Source organism: Misgurnus anguillicaudatus, chromosome 15, assembly GCF_027580225.2.
Source record: "Misgurnus anguillicaudatus chromosome 15, ASM2758022v2, whole genome shotgun sequence".
Classification (NCBI taxonomy): domain Eukaryota; kingdom Metazoa; phylum Chordata; class Actinopteri; order Cypriniformes; family Cobitidae; genus Misgurnus; species Misgurnus anguillicaudatus.
In genome coordinates, this window is record NC_073351.2 from 29,910,129 (window position 1) to 29,930,815 (window position 20,687).

At 38.8% G+C, this 20,687-nt stretch overlaps 1 protein-coding gene across 6 annotated transcripts in view; it reads right to left on the reverse strand.

Moving 5' to 3' along the window:
• The window catches only part of LOC129418742 (voltage-dependent calcium channel subunit alpha-2/delta-1), a 146,925-nt gene that overhangs the window by 94,023 nt on the left and 32,215 nt on the right, over positions 1 to 20,687 (reverse strand). For all 6 annotated transcript variants that reach the window (XM_055173609.2, XM_055173606.2, XM_055173607.2 and 3 more), the window contains exons 4-6: positions 9,767 to 9,826; positions 8,137 to 8,172; positions 5,374 to 5,506 (exon numbers count right to left, since the gene is read on the reverse strand). In XM_055173609.2, the coding sequence (XP_055029584.2) occupies positions 5,374 to 5,506; positions 8,137 to 8,172; positions 9,767 to 9,826 (229 nt within the window). The remainder of the gene's footprint in view (positions 1 to 5,373; positions 5,507 to 8,136; positions 8,173 to 9,766; positions 9,827 to 20,687) is intronic.

The window sequence follows — 20,687 nt, forward strand, 5'->3', positions numbered from 1 at the left end:
TCATTAATAGCTGAATTGCTGGTAAATTAAAAACCTTTCAAGCACGACAGTCTCATATTGCTTTACTAAAATTGAAGCACATTATGTTGACTGTCTAAAGGACATGGTTTTGCATCAATCTACAGTTTAAGGTCTGTGCCTAAAGACGCAGGAATTGAACATTTCCAAGAAAAACTTACTACTGAACCTTAGAAAAGTATGAAGAATTTTTTTTGCATAGCACCGTTCAATTCTTTTTATAGCAGTGCAATAGAGACATAAGGTTTACACATAAGCTGAACAAAAATTACACCCCATTTAATTAAATGACAAATTTCACAACACCACTTTTAATTTCCTATAAATTTTATCAGTAAGTCGTGACCTCCGTGCACGCAAGAAGCGCAGACACGACTTTTGTCCTCAGAGGTCATACGCTGCTTATTGCAACTTATGCAGTCTGGCGAGAGAAAATGAGGCGAGAGGAGACAATGAGGAGTAATTTACACTCATCTCAACCGCTGTTAACGGAATAATTCAGCACTACACACCGAGGGCTCTTCACCTCCTCAGCCGCAAACAAACTGATTGACTTTATTACATCACCACTGAGGAAACCATGGAAACCTATAATCATCCTATCAAACCTTTCGCCTCTGAAAGGGCCGCGTGCTGATAGGCAGTCAGAAGTGCTGGTAGCGATTATGCTAATCAGGTGAGAAAACAGCCTGCGTGTCAACAATTATTGTAATGAAGCATGAAAAATTCAGTGTTATAACAACCATAACTTTAATTTTATTGGCTAGCGTACGGCACAGGCAGTAAAACAGGCTGAGCGAGGGAAACAAAGGCAGGAAATGAAGTGCATTTTGTGCAAATAAAAACAAAAGACTGATTGGTGGATACGCACTCTTAAAAATAAAGGTTCCTTAAAGGTTCTTTGTCAAGCTGTATGGTCCCATTAAGACCCTTTAACATCCACAGAACCATTATGTTTAATCAAAGTTTTTTTTGCGGTGGAAACTCGAATGGTTTGATTTAAAAGGTTCTTTGGAAAAAAAATCTATGGCATCTCTGCAAAAAGCTTTTCTAGCACAATTTCACAGAATAGAAAGTAAAATGCTTTATGTGCAACAGTATGTGCAAAGACAATAACATTTTTATGTAATTTAAAAAACAGCACAAATGCTGGGTGTGGATGGTTGCTTACTATCCTTTACGACAGTCTCATCTCGTGTGCACATTTTAAAGTCTGTCAGGCGAAAACCCCAATTGCTTAGAAAAGTAACCGCATCTCCTCACTTAAAACTTAAGACACCATTCACAATCTGTAGGGCAGACTGCGAGGGATGCATAATACACTTATATTTATTACTTAGGCTTGGAGGGGTTGGACAAATCGTCCCACACATAAATGATGCATGCAACAACACATGTTAGCAAAATAAAGCATGATATAAAGCATCAATTTTCTGTAAAGCTGCTTTGGAAGGATGCAAAATTGTGAAAAGCATAAATTTTGATGTGAATCTCTATCGATTTATTCACAAACTCTATAACTTATTCCACCATTTTAATGTTTTCGCCAGCAGTCCTTTGTGAGTTGTCTCTCTTAATAACAGTTAAGGTTTTTACTCTTTCAGGGAGGGGGCAGCCACCCACCCTTCTCCAGAAACCTCTAAACGATGTACTACTTTATCCACAAAAATCCAATTTTCTTCCCGGCGGGAGCAACGGATCTTTGTTATTTCTGTGCTGCTGTGTGTGTGCGTGTCTGAACTTAGAGGCTATTTGTGTTTGATGGGGCTGATGTGTGCAAATGCCGCTAGAGAAAAGCGGCTAGAGTCAACAATCTTTGTAACTAATGAAAATATAGAGACTTGAGTAATATTGGACATTAGTCACACGTAACTGTGTCTCGGCACACAGAGTTTGAGACGGTCGGCCCAGACGGGGATTCCGCACACGTACGGCGTTTCCTCCTGGCACAAGGTCGGGTCAGACTGAACACCGGAGCAATTATAACTCTACCCTGTCTGGCCTCATGCCGTATCTATTTCTGCTTCTACTGTATGTGCAGGTCATTCTACCTCTATGGGATATATTAAAGGTAGTACACACTTAAAAATAAAAGTATTAAAATTATGACATAGGAGAACCATTTTTGGTTCGCCAAAGAACCTATTACTATTTTTATAGCCAGTGTGGGTGAAGCTACTTTGAAACTGTAGATAGATAAATTACAAGCTATTTATCAGTAAAAGTAGTTAAAGCAACACTTTGTAGTTTTTTTACCTTTAAATAATGTCTCTAAAATTATTTCAGTGATAGAACAACTTTTAACTGGACAAATTGTACTGTTGCTGCAACCTGAGCAGCCTCCTAGCTGCTACAAGCACACTCTGAAAGTGGCGGTGGAGGGTAGACATTATACTATAAATACACTCTTAGAAAGAATTTACACATCTTTGTGCATTAAGCTTTTAACACATTATGTGTAATTTTAACACATTTTGTGTTGATTTTGTGTTAAAATAAAACGCAGGTTGTGTTAAAAGTAACACAAAATGTGTTGTTTAAATAATAACACAGAGATGTGTGTATTCCAGGACAATGCATGTAGTGTGTTGTCCCAGAATCGATACTAATGTGTTGTTTTTAACACATCCGTTCTAATGCTGCGTTTACATTAGCCGCGTTTGAGACGTCAAAATCGCCTCTACCACATCTAGTTTGCCGCTTGAACATTTTGAATGCATTTGTGCGTCTAGAGTGAAGTAGACGCGCGAAAAAAGCAAGCATTTGATGCGCGTCAGAGGCCAAATCTGCTTCTGGTGGGAGGGGCAAGTGCTATGCGGTTGTCCGTTTGCAAGATGGCTGATGTTGAACGTGCATTCATCGAAAGAGTTACCGGTTTGTATTTAGTAACCTTACTATAGGAGGAAAATAGTTTAAAAAACGGCGGGAATGCAGGGGGTCGATAGTCACGTGACTCAAAAGTGAAATGTGTATTTACAACTTACCAGGTTGCCCAATTTTCTCACTGACACTCATCCAAGCAAGGTCCTTTTTATTCCAGTCTCTATAGAAATAACTTGTATAGCTCCAGGTGACAATATCAAGCGTTCCTCCGTGTTAAATGAGTGACTCCGGGCAGGGCTGCCACCACAGCAGCAAGCAGGCTCCTGATTGGTTAACGCTGCGCGAAAATCCGGCAAAGTTCGCATTTTTTAACTCGGGCATCAGCTGTAAATTCGCGTCAAACGCAAAATGCACAAAAAACACCATTCGCACATACCCGTGCGTACAGCGGCAGATGCTCAATTCGCGGCATTCGCACGAACTAGACGCGCGAATGAAGCGTAATCGCGTCTCCCGCGCCGCCCTAAACGCCTCATTTGCGCCGCAAGTTCTCCAGATGCGCGTCAACGCGTCTTCACATTGACTTAACATTGAAATCACTCACGCTTGACGCCTCTACAGTGGCTGGTGTAAACGCAGCATAAGCTTAACTGAATATAATTGTTAATGAAGGATTTGGAGTTTAAAACAATACAATTATGATTTCAGTATTGTTTTAGTTCAATATTGTTTTAGTGTGAACTACACAATAGGCTATTCAAATATTTATCTCAAACTGCAGTCTTTAAAACTGACAATGAATAGGCATAAAAAATAGAGAGCATAAAAATGTGCGCTTTAGACAATGCACTTAGATCGTTAAAATAGGGCCCTATGTATGTTTTGATAATCGTTCTGAATCTGATCTCTAACAAAATTCCGTCACAAAAATGCATTTGTTTCAGCTTTTTGCTAAAAAATATATATTTTTAAAGAAAAATACCCATATTTAAGAGTTTATAAGCAGAAAAAATATATAGATAGGATTAAGTTTTTTCCCGTTTCATTTGTTGGTTAATTGTTTGTTTGAAAGCAGAGGGTCTGTTCCTTCATTTGATATATTTGTATGTTTATATATTTTCAGAAGAAAATTTTCCTAGAAGGCATTTTGTGAAACTTTTTTAAAACCACAAAAAATGCTGGCCGCGAATGCATTAACTAAATAAACAAATCAATGTGTCAAACAACTAATCATGGAAAGTATCAGTTGTCATTTACTGTCTTGTCCTGATCACAAGATTATTCACAATTATTTATTGGAAATGAGTGTGCAAGGTTGAAAATCATGGACAAAATTATTAGAAAATAAAAACTGAGAAATTATGAACGGACCTCACCATTCCAAATAAACAAAAGGAAAATCGTTAATCCAAATGCTTTAGCAAATGACTCACTTTTTTCACATAAAATTAGAAAAAGAAATAAAAGATTAGGAAATGACTCAGATGTACCACAATATGGTAACTTCTTTCTTAAATTGTAGGGGCAGACACCTCTGTCCGTGTTAAATAATTGTGTGTGTGTGTGTGTGTGTGCGTGCGTGCGTGCATGCGTATTAAAAGGCTCCAACTTTCCAAAGTCTGCCGCATCCTACAGTATACTTAAAAAACAGCTAAGACGCATCTTTTCTGGGTACACTTGACAGGAACATGTTGAAAGCTTACTCTTTATAGATACAGTATTTTTTAAGTAACTCTTCTCCTCTCTCTCCCTCTTCAAATTGGTATTTTCTTTAAAAAAAAAAAGTAAAACTTTGCATTGCACTTTCCATGTTATTGCCTTCCTGAGATTGCCTTCGCTTTATTGTTTTCCTCACTGTTGTGAGTAATTTGAATAAAAGCTTCTGCTAAATGCAGATGTAAATTTGATGTATAGACTGCCAGTTTTCTCTGAAACAATCCATAAACAATAAACATATCCTGCATATAATCTTATGCTCAAAGCCTGGATCAGTATATAACATCGTTCAACCCTAATAATCATCATTTCAAGCACAACTCTGTTTACTAAAGGAAACAACGACCAAAGTAATTATCTAAATTAATTTGTCTCCGTTGGGTTGTTTGTTTAGGGCTGTGTATGATTGTGTATGTCAAGGTCAACGTTGAAAGGCTGTCTAACACAAAAGTACCAGACACGATCCCAGCAGGCCAACGGTGACTATGACTCGACCAACCTGTTATCCCTGCTCAAAAACCATTGAGAAACACACATACACTTTATTTAAACACACTTTATGATTACCCGAGCAAGCAAGACGAGTATTAAAATAATAAAAGCTTCCCCAAAGGACCCTAGCTGTCAAAGACTTTAGATTTTATTACGCTCCTCTGAAAGCTCACACAAAGACTTAAACTCGGCTTTAAAACCAACATTCAAAGCAATCAGTGAAGTGTCTCGGTGGATTCGCAGCAGTAGATAATATGTTACGCAGAACAGACGGAGCTCTATAGAAAGCGTGCCTATGGGGGGCCGGAGAGTTACGATACTTACAGCCGTCGTAGATATCCGTGGGGATGTGCACAGCTGTATGGTTGTAGGAAGTGAGGCGGTTCTTGAAAGATGGATCTTCTTTAAATTCAGGTCTGATGCGGTTTCTTCGTCCCTCGGTTTCATTGGCGTCAAGCTGTAAGAGAAACAATTCTGATGTCACCCTATAGATAAAATAGATTATTCTGTCCTGTACCAGAACGAGCAGCAGATAGATGTTTTCTTTCATCTGTCTGTCTGTCTGTCTGTCTGTCTGTCTGTCTGTCTGTCTGTCTGTCTGTCTGTCGTTTCTGCCTATGTGTCTGTTTGTTTGTCTGTCCACAGTATCTGTCTGTCTGTCCACAGTATCTGTCAGTCAGACAGTCCGTCTGTCTGTCTGTCTACAGTTTCTGCCATGTGTCTGTCTGTCTGTCTGTCCACAGTATCTGTCTGTCTGTCCACAGTATATGTCAGTCAGTCTGTCTGCCTGTCTCTCTGTCTACAGTTTCTGCCTATGTGTCTGTCTGTCTGTCTGTCTGTCTGTCCACAGTATCTGTCAGTCAGTAAGTCTGTCTGTCTGTCTACACTTTCTGCCTATGTGTCTTTCTGTCTGTCCACAGTATCTGTCTGTCTGTCTGTCTGTCTGTCTGTCTGTATACAGTTTCTGCCTGTCTGTCTGTTTGTCTGTCTGTCCACAGTATTCATCTGTCTGTCTGTCTATAGTTTCTGCCTATCTGTCTGTCTGTCTATAGTATCTATCTATCTGTCTACAATTTCTGTCTGTCTGTCTTTCTGTTTACATTATCTGTCTGTCTACAGTTTCTACCTATCTATCTGTCTGTATGTATGTCTGTCTGTCTGTCTACAGTTTTTGTCTGTTTGTCCGTCTGTCTGTCTATAGTATCTATCTGTCTGTCCACAGTTTCAGTCTGTCTGTCTGTCTGTCTACAGTTTCTGCCTATGCGTCTGTCTGTCTGTCTGTCTGTCTGTCTGTCTGTCCACAGTATCTGTCAGTCAGTAAGTCTGTCTGTCTGTCTACACTTTCTGCCTATGTGTCTGTCTGTCTGTCCACAGTATCTGTCTGTCTGTCTGTATACAGTTTCTGCCTATCTGTCTGTTTGTCTGTCTGTCCACAGTATTTATCTGTCTGTCTGTCTATAGTTTCTGCCTATCTGTCTGTCTGTCTACAGTTTTTGTCTGTTTGTCCGTCTGTCTTTCTATAGTATCTATCTGTCTGTCCACAGTTTCTGTCTGTCCATCTGTCTACAGTTTCTTCCTATGTGTCAGTCTGTCTGTCTGTCTGTCTGTCTGTCTGTCTGTCTGTCTACAGTTTCTGCCTGTCTGTCTGTCTACAGTTTCTGTCTGTCTGTCTGTCTGTCTGTCTGTCTGTAGTTTCTGCGTATCTGTCTGTCTACAGTTTCTGTCTGTCTGTCTGTCTGTCTGTCTGTCTGTAGTTTCTGCCTATCTGTCTGTCTGTCTGTCCACAGTTTCTGCCTATCTGTCTGTCTGTCTGTCTGTCTACAGTTTCTATCTGCCTGTCTGTCTACAGTTTTTGTCTGTCTGTCCGTCTATAGTATCTATCTGTCTGTCCATTGTTTCAGTCTGTATGTCTGTCAGTCTGTCTACAGTTTCTGCCTATCTATCTGTCTGTCTGTCCACAGTTTTATGCCTATCTGTCTGTCTGCCTATTTGTCAGTCTGTCTGTCTGGTTTTCTGTCTACATTATCTGTCTGTCTACAGTTTCTGCTTATCTATCTATCTGTCTTTTCTTATCTACAGTTTCTGTCTGTCTGTCTGTCTGTCCATCTGTATGTCTGTCTGTCTATAGTATCTATCTGTCTGTCTACAGTTTCCGTCTGTCTGTCTGTCTGTTTGTTTTTTTGTCTACATTATCTGTCTGTCTACAGTTTCTTCCTATCTATCTGTCTGTCTGTCTGTCTGTCTACAGTTTCCGTCTGTCTGTCTGTCTGTTTGTTTTTTTGTCTACATTATCTGTCTGTCTACAGTTTCTGCCTATCTATCTGTCTGTCTACAGTGTATGTCTATCTATCTGTCTGTCTACATTGTATGTCTATCTGTCAACAGTCTCTGCCTATCTGTCTGTCTGTCTGTCTGTTTACAGTGTATGTCTATCTATCAACAGTCTCTGCCTATCTGTCTGTCTGTCTTCAGTTTCTGCCTATCTATCTGTCTGTCTACATTGTATGTCTATCTGTCAACAGTCTCTGCCTATCTGTCTGTCTGTTTACAGTGTCTGTCTGCCTGTCTGTCTGTCTATTTATCTATCACATTGCAGTGTATTCTTGGCAAGCTACTGTGCATGACCTGCCACTTTTATTACTACATAATTAATAAACAAAATACAAAATAACTCTAAATTCAAATACATTACAATAAACAAATATTAATATTAAAAAGTGTTCAACATGTTCCTATCAGTAATTCTAAATCATTCTCTAACTATGCTTTGTACAGCCGGTATCTCTTCTACACATGTTTCTTTATACTATGTAATGTACACACTCTACATCTGACACTTCTCTCAAAGGTCTAATTGACAGTATGATATATAGTGCACAGCACATACAGTATAGTGTGCCTCGGTCCTACAGAGAAAGCGGGTCATCTGGGGAGAAGACATTTCGCCTTATCACTGACTGCTTTACATAACTCATAAATAATCTCACAACGACATGTTCATATAGACAGATGAGCACATGTTTTTATGTGTGATATAGTATCTGTGGCTACATAAAACTGAGTGCGTTTGAAGAGTCATGTACTCACATTATCCTTGGCATTAAAGTAAACTATATCGTCCTCCTGCGAAAAGATGAAAATATGAGGAAATTTGGAGAGCAGCTCAAATAATAAACAGAATCACTATGTATATCATTAAAAAATGGAGTTGTTGGAATCTGCATTTGCTATTATGCTCATAGAAAAAATATGATATAGTATGGGGGGTCAAACCTGCAACCTTTTGGTTATCAGCAAAAATCTATGACTACACAACCCCGTGTCCTGAAAAAACCTTTCCATCAAGCATACTTCAGAATATCACTGCACCATACAAAGCCAAGTATGCAGAATACAGCAGCATCCATTAAACAATCAAAACAGTCACAGAAAAATACTAAATATTGCATTCTAGTTAAAAGATAAATGCTGAATTATTATTTATGCATTACAGAAATGCCAAATAATTGTATACAGTATTGTGTAGAAGCACAGCGTATTTCTAAATTAACATGCTTACACATTTATAAATACTGCAAGCACAATATATCACACATTTGCATTAATGTGAAAAAAAACATGCAAGTGTGATAAGCATTATGCGGAGCTAAAGAAAGCTGTGCCAGTTTAGCTTTTGTGCCAGCAAAATGCGTGGTAGAGATAACCTGCTGATGTTACACGGCACATCAGCGTTATCGGGGTCAGCTTTTTTTTTGGGCATTCAGAGCATATGGTGTGTGTCTACAGTGAAAACGAGTCCATGGGAGATATGCAGAATGTGCATTCGGTGAAACCAAATCTTCAAACATCCCCCGGCAGCGTGGGGAGTGAAATTATATCTATTACGCTGCAACACGTTCCCTTCCTCACACACATAAACTCTGGGGTCAAAAGAGGTCTCAATAAAATCCGAATATTTATTCATTTATCTACTTATTCATTTCCGCTTGTTTGTTTGCATTTAATTGAATGAATCATGGGTTCATTTAACAATGTCACGCTTATGGCAAAGGCACCGGAGCGTTTAGGAGAGATATTAAGCTGCAGGTATTATCAATTTCAAAAATCTCCTCTGCCGCTGGTGTCTTTATTTGGCATGATCTAATTAAAATCTGCATAACACTTGATCACAGTGATTAAATATGAAGCCAGACATCTATGATTTCTTCTGCTGCTGTAAATAAACTTAAAGGGAAGCCAAGTATGAAAACTGATATAATCTTAAAAGCAGAATTATAGATGCGAGTCTGGCCGTTATCATCTGGCTGAGAAGCAGTGCAAAGCATTAAAGTTACCCGTGTTACTATATTAAAAATGCATTGCATTTCCCTTATTATGTGCTCCAACTCGTACTTATTTAAAAAAAAAAAAAACTATGTGAACGCATTTACACACAGGCATGGTTTATCTTTGTGCACAAAACTATTTTCAAGCACATATGCAAAAAACATTTTCAAGGTCTCAGTTCTTAGAGAGTTTTTCAAACAATTGCCTTTGGTAAATATTTTTTAAATAAACTAACTTTGAAACAATTTATATTGTGAAATTTGCAACAATATAAACAAACAAACACACTTTTGGGTTGTTTTGAAACACAACATAAACAAGTGTTATTTTTGGTGTAAACATTCTATGCACTAATTTAAAATAAAGTATAAAATCTTAAATAAGTACTCACTTCAAACTCATCTTTCCATTCATGTTCCATTTGGAAATTCTCTGCTGCAGTTGCCAAAGTCTAAAAACAACAACAACAAAAAATAATCACTTTAATCACTCAGGCACATCATCAAAGTATCTAAGACCACGATCAAAGTAGCTTTAATCATGACTCAATAAATAAAATGTAATAACAATAGACACTGTCATCTAACCTGATAATAATTTACCATAGTTTGGGGCCAGATTTACTAAACAGGGCAAATAAGGGTTTTGAGAAACAAACTTCCGTATTCGCCAAAAACAGTTTAGGTCTTTTGCATGTGCTATATTAAATATAGAGATGTTTACTCAAGATGCCTTCGAAGACGCTACCAAAGAAAAGCACAATTGAATGTGCACTACATATACAGATTGATATTTGAAAGTTGTTTCTCCCTTTCTTACTATTTGGATACTAAAACAGTATATTAGCGTATTAGCGCAATTTAAAAAAATATAGGAGGTGATTTACAGAGAAGGCACACAAAGAACACATCTCATTTCCATAATGACAAGCACAATTTAAGAAGGCTTTTTTGGGCGGTATAAATATTGGCACAAATAGCAATAAATTGTGGAGTGTAATGCAGGGTTCACACCAGACGTGGTAGAGGCGGCAAGCGCGAGTGATTTATAGTCAATGCAAAGATGCGTTTAGGCATCCTGCGGTGCGGTAGGTGCGGCGCGAATGGACTTTGGCGGATTTCCGCACCGCGTTAATCTTGCTGTAGTAGTGACGTGATTACAGGAAGCGAGCGTCTCAGCTGAGTCGCAGAAGCCCCTCCCATGCACGAATTTCTGCGTGAATGTCTCGAATGACTAGAATTTCATGCGCGGCTTTCACAGCCGAATAAAGCGAGTGAACTCAAATGTTCAAGCGTCCTACCATGGCTGGTGTGAATGCACCATAAGACTTTTAGATCATGTTGTGTGATTCATTTAAATACTCTCCTCCTATAAATTTTGCATCTGAACGTAAAACTCCTTAAAATGCATATGCAATGGGGTCACATGTATGTTTACAACAATTTTTCACTCAAGGTTTTTAGTAAACGCCAACGCTATCTAAATTCGTAAAAAATTTTATAAGGTGGGTTATTCGGATCAATTCGTACGACCACATTTGGACATTTTGGTAGGATTTGCGTTTGGCATTTGTGATTGCGATTAGCTTTGCTATGTCACGTTTCATATGACATGCGTACAAAAACATATTAGTGTATTAGCACAAATTTAAAAAATCGCAGATGGGAGGGTAAATTTCTGCAGGTGATTTACCGAAAAGGCAAACAAAGAACACATCTCATTTCCATAATAACAAGCACAATTTAAAAAAAAGCTATTGGTAAATGGACTGCATTTATATAGCGCTTTTTAACAGACCTATGGCCATCCAAAGCGCTTTACAAGTTGCCTCACATTCACCCATTCACTCACACATTCATACACCGACGGCGGTGTCAGCCATGCAAGGCGCCATCCAGCTCGTCGGGAGCAGCTGGGGTTAGGTGTCTTGCTCAAGGACACCTCGACACTTGGTCCGGTGGAGCCGGGGATCGAACCACCAACCTTCCGATTTAGCCAACCTACATGAACCACTGAGCCACCGCCGCCCCTTTGGCCAGTAAATATCTCAATTCGTACGCATTTTATGAGGTGGCTAATTCATATCAATTCGTACAACCACATTTGTACATTTTCGTACAGTTTGCTTTTGCCCCAGTGACGTTGGGGTTAGGGGCGGTGTTTCGTTATTGCTTTTTAATTATAATCGTATGTTTTTGTACGATTCACTTCGTACGAATTCATATGAATTAGTCGACTTGTAAAATACATACGAATTCTCATGAGATCATGCTGGAAATCCTGACAGTAGTTAATTAACACCAAAAGATGCGTTTGTGCTGGAGCAAGCTGTTAGTAAATCTGGTCCTTAGTCTGACACTACCACACCATACAGGTCTGTAAATAGTAAATACATCTCAGATTTTTCATCTGAATGAAACACGACAGCCACGTTCTTGCCGATTTTTAGACTCGCAGGCAAAACTCTGACAAGATGGTGTGCTCCGTTTTAGAAAGGACAGAAGGGAACAAATGAGAACATTCAGGTCTTGGTTCTGTCACCCCGAGCTCTCATCGGTTCATCCCACGCACACACAGAACCTCAGAGTCTTCCCTCGAGGAGACCACACTGTAACACAGCATGACATTTCCAGAACAAAGAAAGATTCACTGAGAGCTCTCCGACACATACAGTACTTCAGAAAATATGGGAGATTTTGTCAAAACAAGATGGGTTCTGGCACGATTCTCACTACACATAACCATGGTTCAACAAACATCCAATTTTAAAACTCAGAAATATCACTCGTCATGCTGTGTGTACACAAAAGTTTTGACACATGGAGCCATTTATGCATCTTCTGCATTAACATTTATGACTTCTACCGACAAGCTTAGTTTAAAAAACAGTGCAGATGATTGTGGATCAAAAACTGTTCCCATGCAAAGTGGGGTGGGATCATATACAGTATGAGCTACATCCGTTTCAAATGTCTGGGGGTTTGAAACATAGCTAAGGTTTAGTAATGTGAGTGATACATCAAACCCTTTTTGGCAGCGCAGTATTGCCTTAAATAAACACATACTCTATCAGACCTCCTAACCAACACGGATACCCCTGATGTCCAGATACAGACTCATAAAGCCATGACGGATCAAGCTGAAATTTAACCTTCCGGAAAATTTGGCAGCGTAATTGTGCTCTGCCACACTTCCAAAATCTGGTGTAATTATACAAGACAGGCAAATAATGGGGTAAGGTGGGTGTATGAGCTAAACCCAGTACAGACTGTGTTTCAGATTCAATTGGCTCCAGCATGCAACAGACCGCAATTTTGTAACGAAAACTTTTACAGTGACAGCTGCCTTCGGAAGAAACACGCACGTCTACCTTTCCATCCAGACGCTATGGATGCTGCTCACACAGACGGGTGCACACACACATACAATTAGACAAGAGCAGTAAGTCTGGGCTGAGATCCAGAAGTCTCTCTGCACCTCCTCTGCACAGTCTGGGAACGACTAAAAATACACAGTTTCACGCATTTACACATGCACACAGAGCTCATGATAATCGTCCTCTCGTTGCGCTGTGAGAAAGAGCACGTTCGTATTAACCTTACGTTTCATGTGATGCAAAATACAGTGTCACTCAAATGCGCTACAATTAATACAGAAATGCCCATACGCATCCACGCTGCATCGACAGCACGCTGCTGCCATAACAACCGTTTCCAGGAGCGACTCATTAGTGGCCGGTGGTCATTAGAAGCCCACTGGAGTGAAGGTTCACGGGGTTCATAATGGAAACCAAGGCTAAAGTATTTCTATAGCTCATTATAGAGAATAATCAATTATGTACAATGGAGATAATGCAAGACGGAGGTGAAGGCTCCAAATCATTCAACATGTTTCTTAGCAAAAAACAAAGCCAGGCGAAGGTGGAAGATTGAACCGGTGTGAACTCTAATTTGTGAAAGAACACAAGTGGATACTCGTTGATAAGACATCATCCTCAGATGTCATCTAGAGAGTATAATGAGTAAAAAACACAGGAGACAGCAACCATTACTAACACACACAGTTATATTTACACAGTACATGAGTGGGGGCAGAGAGAGAGAGAAAGGGACCGCCACCTAAAATTAAATTGAGAATTTGATGTGTAATTTATTTTTCCCTGTAGTTGCATTTATTTTAATACATTTTATTAAAAGAAAGATCACACTTTTATTTTAAAAGGTGAAAAAAACAAATTAATATAGCCTGGATGGTTAAAGGAAAACACCACAGTTTTTCGATATTTTACTATGTACTTACCTCAACTTAGACTAATTAATACACACCTTTCTTTATTCAATGCGTGCACTTAATCTTTGTACAGCGTGTTGTGAATGTGTTAGCATTTAGCCTAGCCCCATTCATTCCTTAGGATCCAAACAGGGATGAATTTAGAAGCCACCAAACACTTCCATGTTTCCCTATTTAAAAACTGTTATGAGTAGTTACACGAGAAGGTATGGTGGCACAAAATACAACGTGGGGATTTTTAAGCAGATAAAAAATGAAAACTATATCGTAGGGAGGAAAAGCACTTAGTTTGGAGAACTTTGACCTCGGCGCGCAGTAACATCATCACTCCTGACTACTCCAGTTCTCATTTTTGTCCGCTTAAAAAATCATCACATTTTATTATGTGCCACCATACATACTTGTGTAACTACTCATGTAACAGTCTTTAAATAAATAGTGCAGATGATCTAGGCTAAATGCTAACACATTCACAACATGCTGTACAAATATTAAGTGCATGCATTGAAAAAAGATACGGATGTATTAAACACAGGATCACTCGCATGTGCACACATACTGCTTTCATGATCTACACGTGAGGTAATGGCGGCGGCTGTAAACAAATATTGATAAGTTTTTACACACTTGTCCCTTGTTGTGTTTCTACTATAATGATTACAAAAATAAGAGTCCAGACAACGATAGGCAGTTTTTATTTTGAGCTGTTTACTGCACAAAAGTAAAACTCTCGCTGGCCAACCAAACACTACCCTGTGTTCATTTTTACGATGGCCAAAACAGTACCTTTACTATGATCACTATGGTTTTTAAAGGTATACTTGTGAAATTAATAGAAAATATTTCTATATATACACACATTATATATATATAATTTTTTGTTATAAATTCCCAAGTAAACCTTATCATGGTTTTACTACAGAAAAAGTTACATTCCTGTTGAACATCCCCACAAGGCTCATTATGTGGCTCATTATTCAACTCTTTTGTTCTCCAGCTGTCAATCACTGATTATTCAGGAGCTTTCCCGCCTCTACGCATACGGCCTTTCCCAAGCAAATGTGTCTTAGAAATTGTAAATCAATATATTGTTTTATGTGAATGAGCAGGCCGGATGATTTTCACATCATTTTGAAGAAAAAACTCTAGACTACTATATTATATTTTGAAAAGTCTTGGGAAAACATGTTTAGAATGAGTTTTGTGGGCTTGTATCAGTGACTTAAAAATGTAGCTTTTTCAAAAACCACGCATAAACATTTTTCCATCAAAAATACAAACATGTACATACAGTACATGTTGATCATGTAATATTGTAGCCCAGTTTGTGCTGAACGCAGTGTTATGAGAAGTTTGCCATTTATATGTTTTTAAGCAACTGAAAAAAGCACAAATGTCAGTGCATGTCAAAACTTCCCCAGGGCCCTAAAAACCCCTTAGACCCCAGAGGGTTAATTTGTCTAAGTTGATGTAAGAACATAGTAAAATATTGAAAAACTGTGGTGTTTTTCTTTAACCACACATTTTAACAGTAAAAAGGTGAGAGTGTCGCATGTACTACAGCTCATCTGAAAGTGTTTACAAGGCTGATGCCATTGAGTAAAAAAACTAAAGCCATGTTTTTTTCTTTATCCCCACTGATTCACTCCCCACTGATTTATCTGGATGATTACAGCAGTCAAAGAGAAGTTAGTCAATAAACCCACAGGCTGTCTATCGATACCTTCACTCCACTTTAATCACGACAGTGTGAAGAGAGAAAGAATGACAGAAGAAAGTAGAAATAAAAAGAAAAACTGAATATAGAAAAGAGGATGAAATCATACAGTATGAGCATCATGTAAGAGAGTGGTACAGCTGACACTTATTACAATAGCCCTAAATAAACATCAGATCTGGTAAAAATACTGTACCACCGGGGTCCAGATACCCACTTAAAACCTTAAATCACTTATCAACCTGCTCTCAAAGAGAAAGAGAGAAAGTAAAGATTTAATTATGGATGGGTGAGTGCCCAGAAATACACTGATAATCCTTGAATACATATCATATCAAACACTGCACTTCCATACTGGCTAGGTACAGGGTATAGGACAAAAAACACGTCTATTAAAAAAGGTCACATATTCCTGAAAGAAATGTCGGTGCTTACAGGGCAGAAGTTAATAACTAGAAAAGTTGTAACCCTAATATTAACAGAGCTACTTTATTCAGAGATCTTGTAAAAAATACTATCATAACTTTAAACTTTTCATTGTATTTCTTAATTTTTAAGAAAGTTGTAAGAAACATTTTTTTGCAGGCGTTTGCCCATCAAATATTTTAACTTTCAATCTACAATACATTTACAAAAAGTGATAAAAACGGAAAAAATATGAAATTTTTAATAAATGGTGATAGTGCTTTTTCAGCATAACCCATTAAAATCTTTAATCTTTCTGAATAAATTATACACTTAATGTGATGAAAACGCTATAAGAAACACAAAGAGGGATCAGACTTCGACAGAACACTGGACATTATTTTCTATTCTAATTATTAAAAGATTTCCAGATGATTTCATCACTCCAGTCTGTCCGCTTAAGGGCTTATTGCAACCATAAACACTTACGATTATCTTCAAGTGGTGTCTTCGACGATGGTTTTCTATAAACCTATCTTTTTTTGACATTTCTGACACTTAACGGCACAACAAGACATTTTCTAGTGTTATCTTGCTCGTTTCATTTTGTATAATTCATTTCCACTGTTTTTCGGTCACCACAGCTTGCAGTGACGTAACTGTGACGTCTACTCACAAAAGGTCTATACGGAAGTGACATAAACTGCAATTCAATGGGCCACTAGAGGCAATACCATAGACCCCCATGTTAAAATGGCCAACTTTACAGCAGAAAATAATATGTTTACAGTCTGGTACAAAAACTGATTTTGGCCTTTATAGCTAATTTTGCCCTTCATGACAACTCTGAGGAGGGTGAATTTTTTTGTAACTCATCCATTAAGTTATATTAAGCCTTAAAGTTCTGCATAATTTAGGGCGTGGCCACTTGAGTGACGGGTGTCACTGCTGTCACTAGAATCGAGCTAGACGGGCGTGGTTTCAGCAACCAGCCACCTCAGCTTCACCCACATGCCGCCTCTTAAGCCATTAACGGTAATCCGTGATTGATTCCCTGCTAAAATGGAGATCTTCACAAACCTATGGGTGACATCACAGACATATTTTTACGGTCTTTGATCTGAACTTACAAAAAGATAAGAATTCAGAACTGACTTTTAAGAAACATAATATGGGCTGACATCTTTCAAACCTACAGTATAGTACAGTCCCCTGTGATAACACAAAAGGCTTTTGTTTGCCTCTGCTAAACCAAAGATGACCGCCTCAGGTCTGTCTGTTTGAAATAAAGGGATTTGACTGAAAACTCCATTTTGAAGCAGAGGCGACAAACGTCTTTTGAACGAGCATCGAGAGGGAGGCGACTCACAGCGCCTCTAATATCACACCCATCAATCCTGGATTATTCCAGCCATAAAAACAGATGACAAAAGCACAAATAAACCTTGAGCTCGCACGGGCGCATTCATCTTTCTTTGCATTTCGCATTAAGCCTCTCATTTGCACCCAGGAAGCACACACAAGCCGATTTATTCAAGACGTATCCTACCAACAGAAACAAATTCCAGTTTCTTCTCATCTTATTAGGATCTACAATCACCTGAATGCACTCGGTTGACCTCACAATGCAGTTGGTCCATTATCCCAGGACTAACATTCAGACGGAGCGTGAAGTGACACAGGCTATAAACTAAACAAGGCCGGAGGTACATTGCTTTCTAATAGGAGACATTGCTTAAGCGTCGTCATTGAGTTGCGAGAGTCGGTTATAAATCCTATTTGGTGGGGCTCTCCTGGGCAGCGGCGAGCTTCATAAATGATTCAAGATCTGATGTGCATGTCTATTCACAGATGAAGATGTCTTCTGCCTGATGATGATGGACTACAACGTTAAACCCCCGCTCAATAATGGAACTCTAACACAGACGCATTGAAAATGACATTCATGTGTTATTATGAGCTATAGTGATACAATATTTAACTAAACTAAAGCCAGCAGGCAAATGGAAACAAAAATTTGGTATGGTTAGTGCTACAATGTTTATATTACAATTTATAAAAAGACCTTCTGATTGGTCAATAGCTGATAAAACACAGCTATGACCTCTACACCCAACAATTTTGTGTATCACTGCGCAGCACCCTTAGCAACCACCCTTAGCAACGTGAACATATGTGAAACATTCTGTTGCTGTTCACAGATGGTAGGGACTATTTTTTCCCGCAGAAGGAAGTCTTTTAATGGTTTTACTTCATGAAAATGGCATTGCAACATATTTTTTTTATATTTGTATTGTGTGGAAACTACAAAGCTACTTGAGGCTTGTGTTGTATCGTGAATAAAAACAACTGAAAGAGTTGCAGGCACTTCGCTTTATACTTATATAAAATAATAACACTCACCTAAAGGCTTATTAGGAACACCTGTTCAATTTCTCATTAATGCAATTATCTAATCAACCAATCACATGGCAGTTGCTTCAATGCATTTAGGGGTGTGGTCCTGGTCAACACAATCTCATGAACTCCAAACTGAATGTCAGAATTGGAAAAAAAGCGATTTAAGCTATTTTGAGCGTGGCATGCTTGTTGGTGCCAGACAGGCCGGTCTGAGTATTTCACAATCTGCTCAGTTACTGGGATTTTCACGCACAATCATTTCTAGGGTTTACAAAGAATGGTGTGAAAAGGGAAAAACATCCAGTATGCTGCAGTCCTGTGGGGAAAAAATGCCTTGTTGATGCTAAAGGGTCAGAGGTGAATGGGCCGACTGATTCAAGCTGATAGAAGAGCAACTTTGACTGAAATAACCACTCATTATAACCGAGGTATGTAGCAAAGCATTTGTGAAGCCACAACACGCACAACCTTGAGGCAGATGGGCTACAACAGCAGACCCCACAGACCCCACCGGGTACCACTCATCTCCATTACAAATAGGTAGAAGAGGCTACAATTTGCACAAGCTCACAAAAATTGGACAGTTGAAGACTGGAAAATGTTTCCTGGTCTGATGAGTCTCGATTTCTGTTGAGACATTCCGATAGTAGAGTCAGAATTTGGCGTAAACAGAATGAGAACATGGATCCATCATGCCTTGTTACAACTGTGCAGGCTGGTGATGTAATGGTAGGGGGGATGTTTTCTTGGCACACTTTAGGCCCCTTAGTGCCAACTGGGCATCGTTTAAATGCCACGCCCTACCTGAGCATTGTTTCTGACCATGTCCATCCCTTTATGACCACCATGTACCCATCCTCTGATGGTTACTTTCAGCAGGATAATGCACCAAGTCACACAGCTCGAATCATTTCCAATTGGTTTCTTGAACATGACAATGAGTTCACTGTACTAAAATGGCCCCCACAGTCACCAGATCTCAACCCAATAGAGCATCTTTGGGATGTGGTTGAACGGGAGCTTTGTGCCCTGGATGTGCATCCCACAAATCTCCATCAACTGCAAGATGCTAACCTATGAATATGGGCCAACATTTCTGAAGAATGCTTTCAGCACCTTGTTGAATCAATACCACGTAGAATTAAGGCAGTTCTGAAGGTGAAAGGGGGTCAAACACAGTATTAGTATGGTGTTCTGTAGTTACATCGTGTACTAAAGACTGACACAAAATTAAAAATTGTGATTTTCTAAGCAGATATGCTAGGACTATACTATGGCGTAATAATCAAGGACTTTGCTGCCGTACCATGGCAGCCAAAAATATTCCTCTTACTATCTTTCAATATCAGGGGACTACTATTTTTTGAAAATGAGCATATTTTCAAAAAAAAAGTGGAGTGTCTCTTTAAGGGGCAGTATTATCCCCTTCTGACATCACAGGGGGGGCATTATACCAGGGGATTCATTCAATGACCTAATTTTTCACATGCTTGAAGAGAATGGCTTACCAAAACAAAGTTAGTGGGTTGATCATTTTCACATTTTCTAGGTTGATAGAAGCAATGAGGACCCAATTATAGCACTTAAACATGGAAAATGTCATATTTTCATGATATGTCCCCTTTAAAGATATATAATAAAAAAATTATTTACAAGATATGATAACAAAAAATGATGTTTGCTGGGTTTTCAAAGACTGGGTCACATATTTTAATACAGTACATGCATTGGACATCAATGCATCACAAAGATATTATTCTTTTGTGCTAATAAGACGGCTTTTGAAATCTTACACTGATCCCAGGAATGCCAGATTAACAGAGAATTGGACGGAAACAGCACAAGAGAAAGTATTACAATAGGATTATCCACTACTGTCAACAAGAGATTCTTTAACATTTGCAAATGGGAATTTCGGATAACCTAGCAATGCAGAGTCGGCGGGTGATTATGTTGATGGAAGCCAGAGAAGAGGTTGTGTCTTTAATACTGTGGATTCTCCCCAGAGACATTTACGCCAACAACAGTGTTGCATTCGTGAGCGGATCTCAACACTGCTAGTCTTTTTCCCAGAGGAGGTGCGAGGAACGATCCAATTACCTGCGAGCCATTACATCTGGCTCCATTATTTAAGGGGCAAAATCGTTAAGCACGGCAGCCAGCATTAGGCAGATGGTTCAGAGAGATGGCTGATTGGAAATAACCCATTGACCAATAATACCACCGGCACTGCAAAGTGCAATTTGGGTCGCAAAAGCTCAGTGCAATTTGACTGAAGCACCTTTTCAATTTTCAAGTTGGTTCGCTCTTCATGTGTATTACTGCCAGACACTGTGATGTTTAGCATGGACATTAAACTAATTGTTCACCCAAACTTGCAAGCTCACCTTATAAACAACCTGCCTATAAATTATTCCACTTATTACTTGGCTATATACCTCATAAGTAAGGTAAGGGACATTAAATATTGATTTGAAATATTTTACTAGCTCATTTTAAA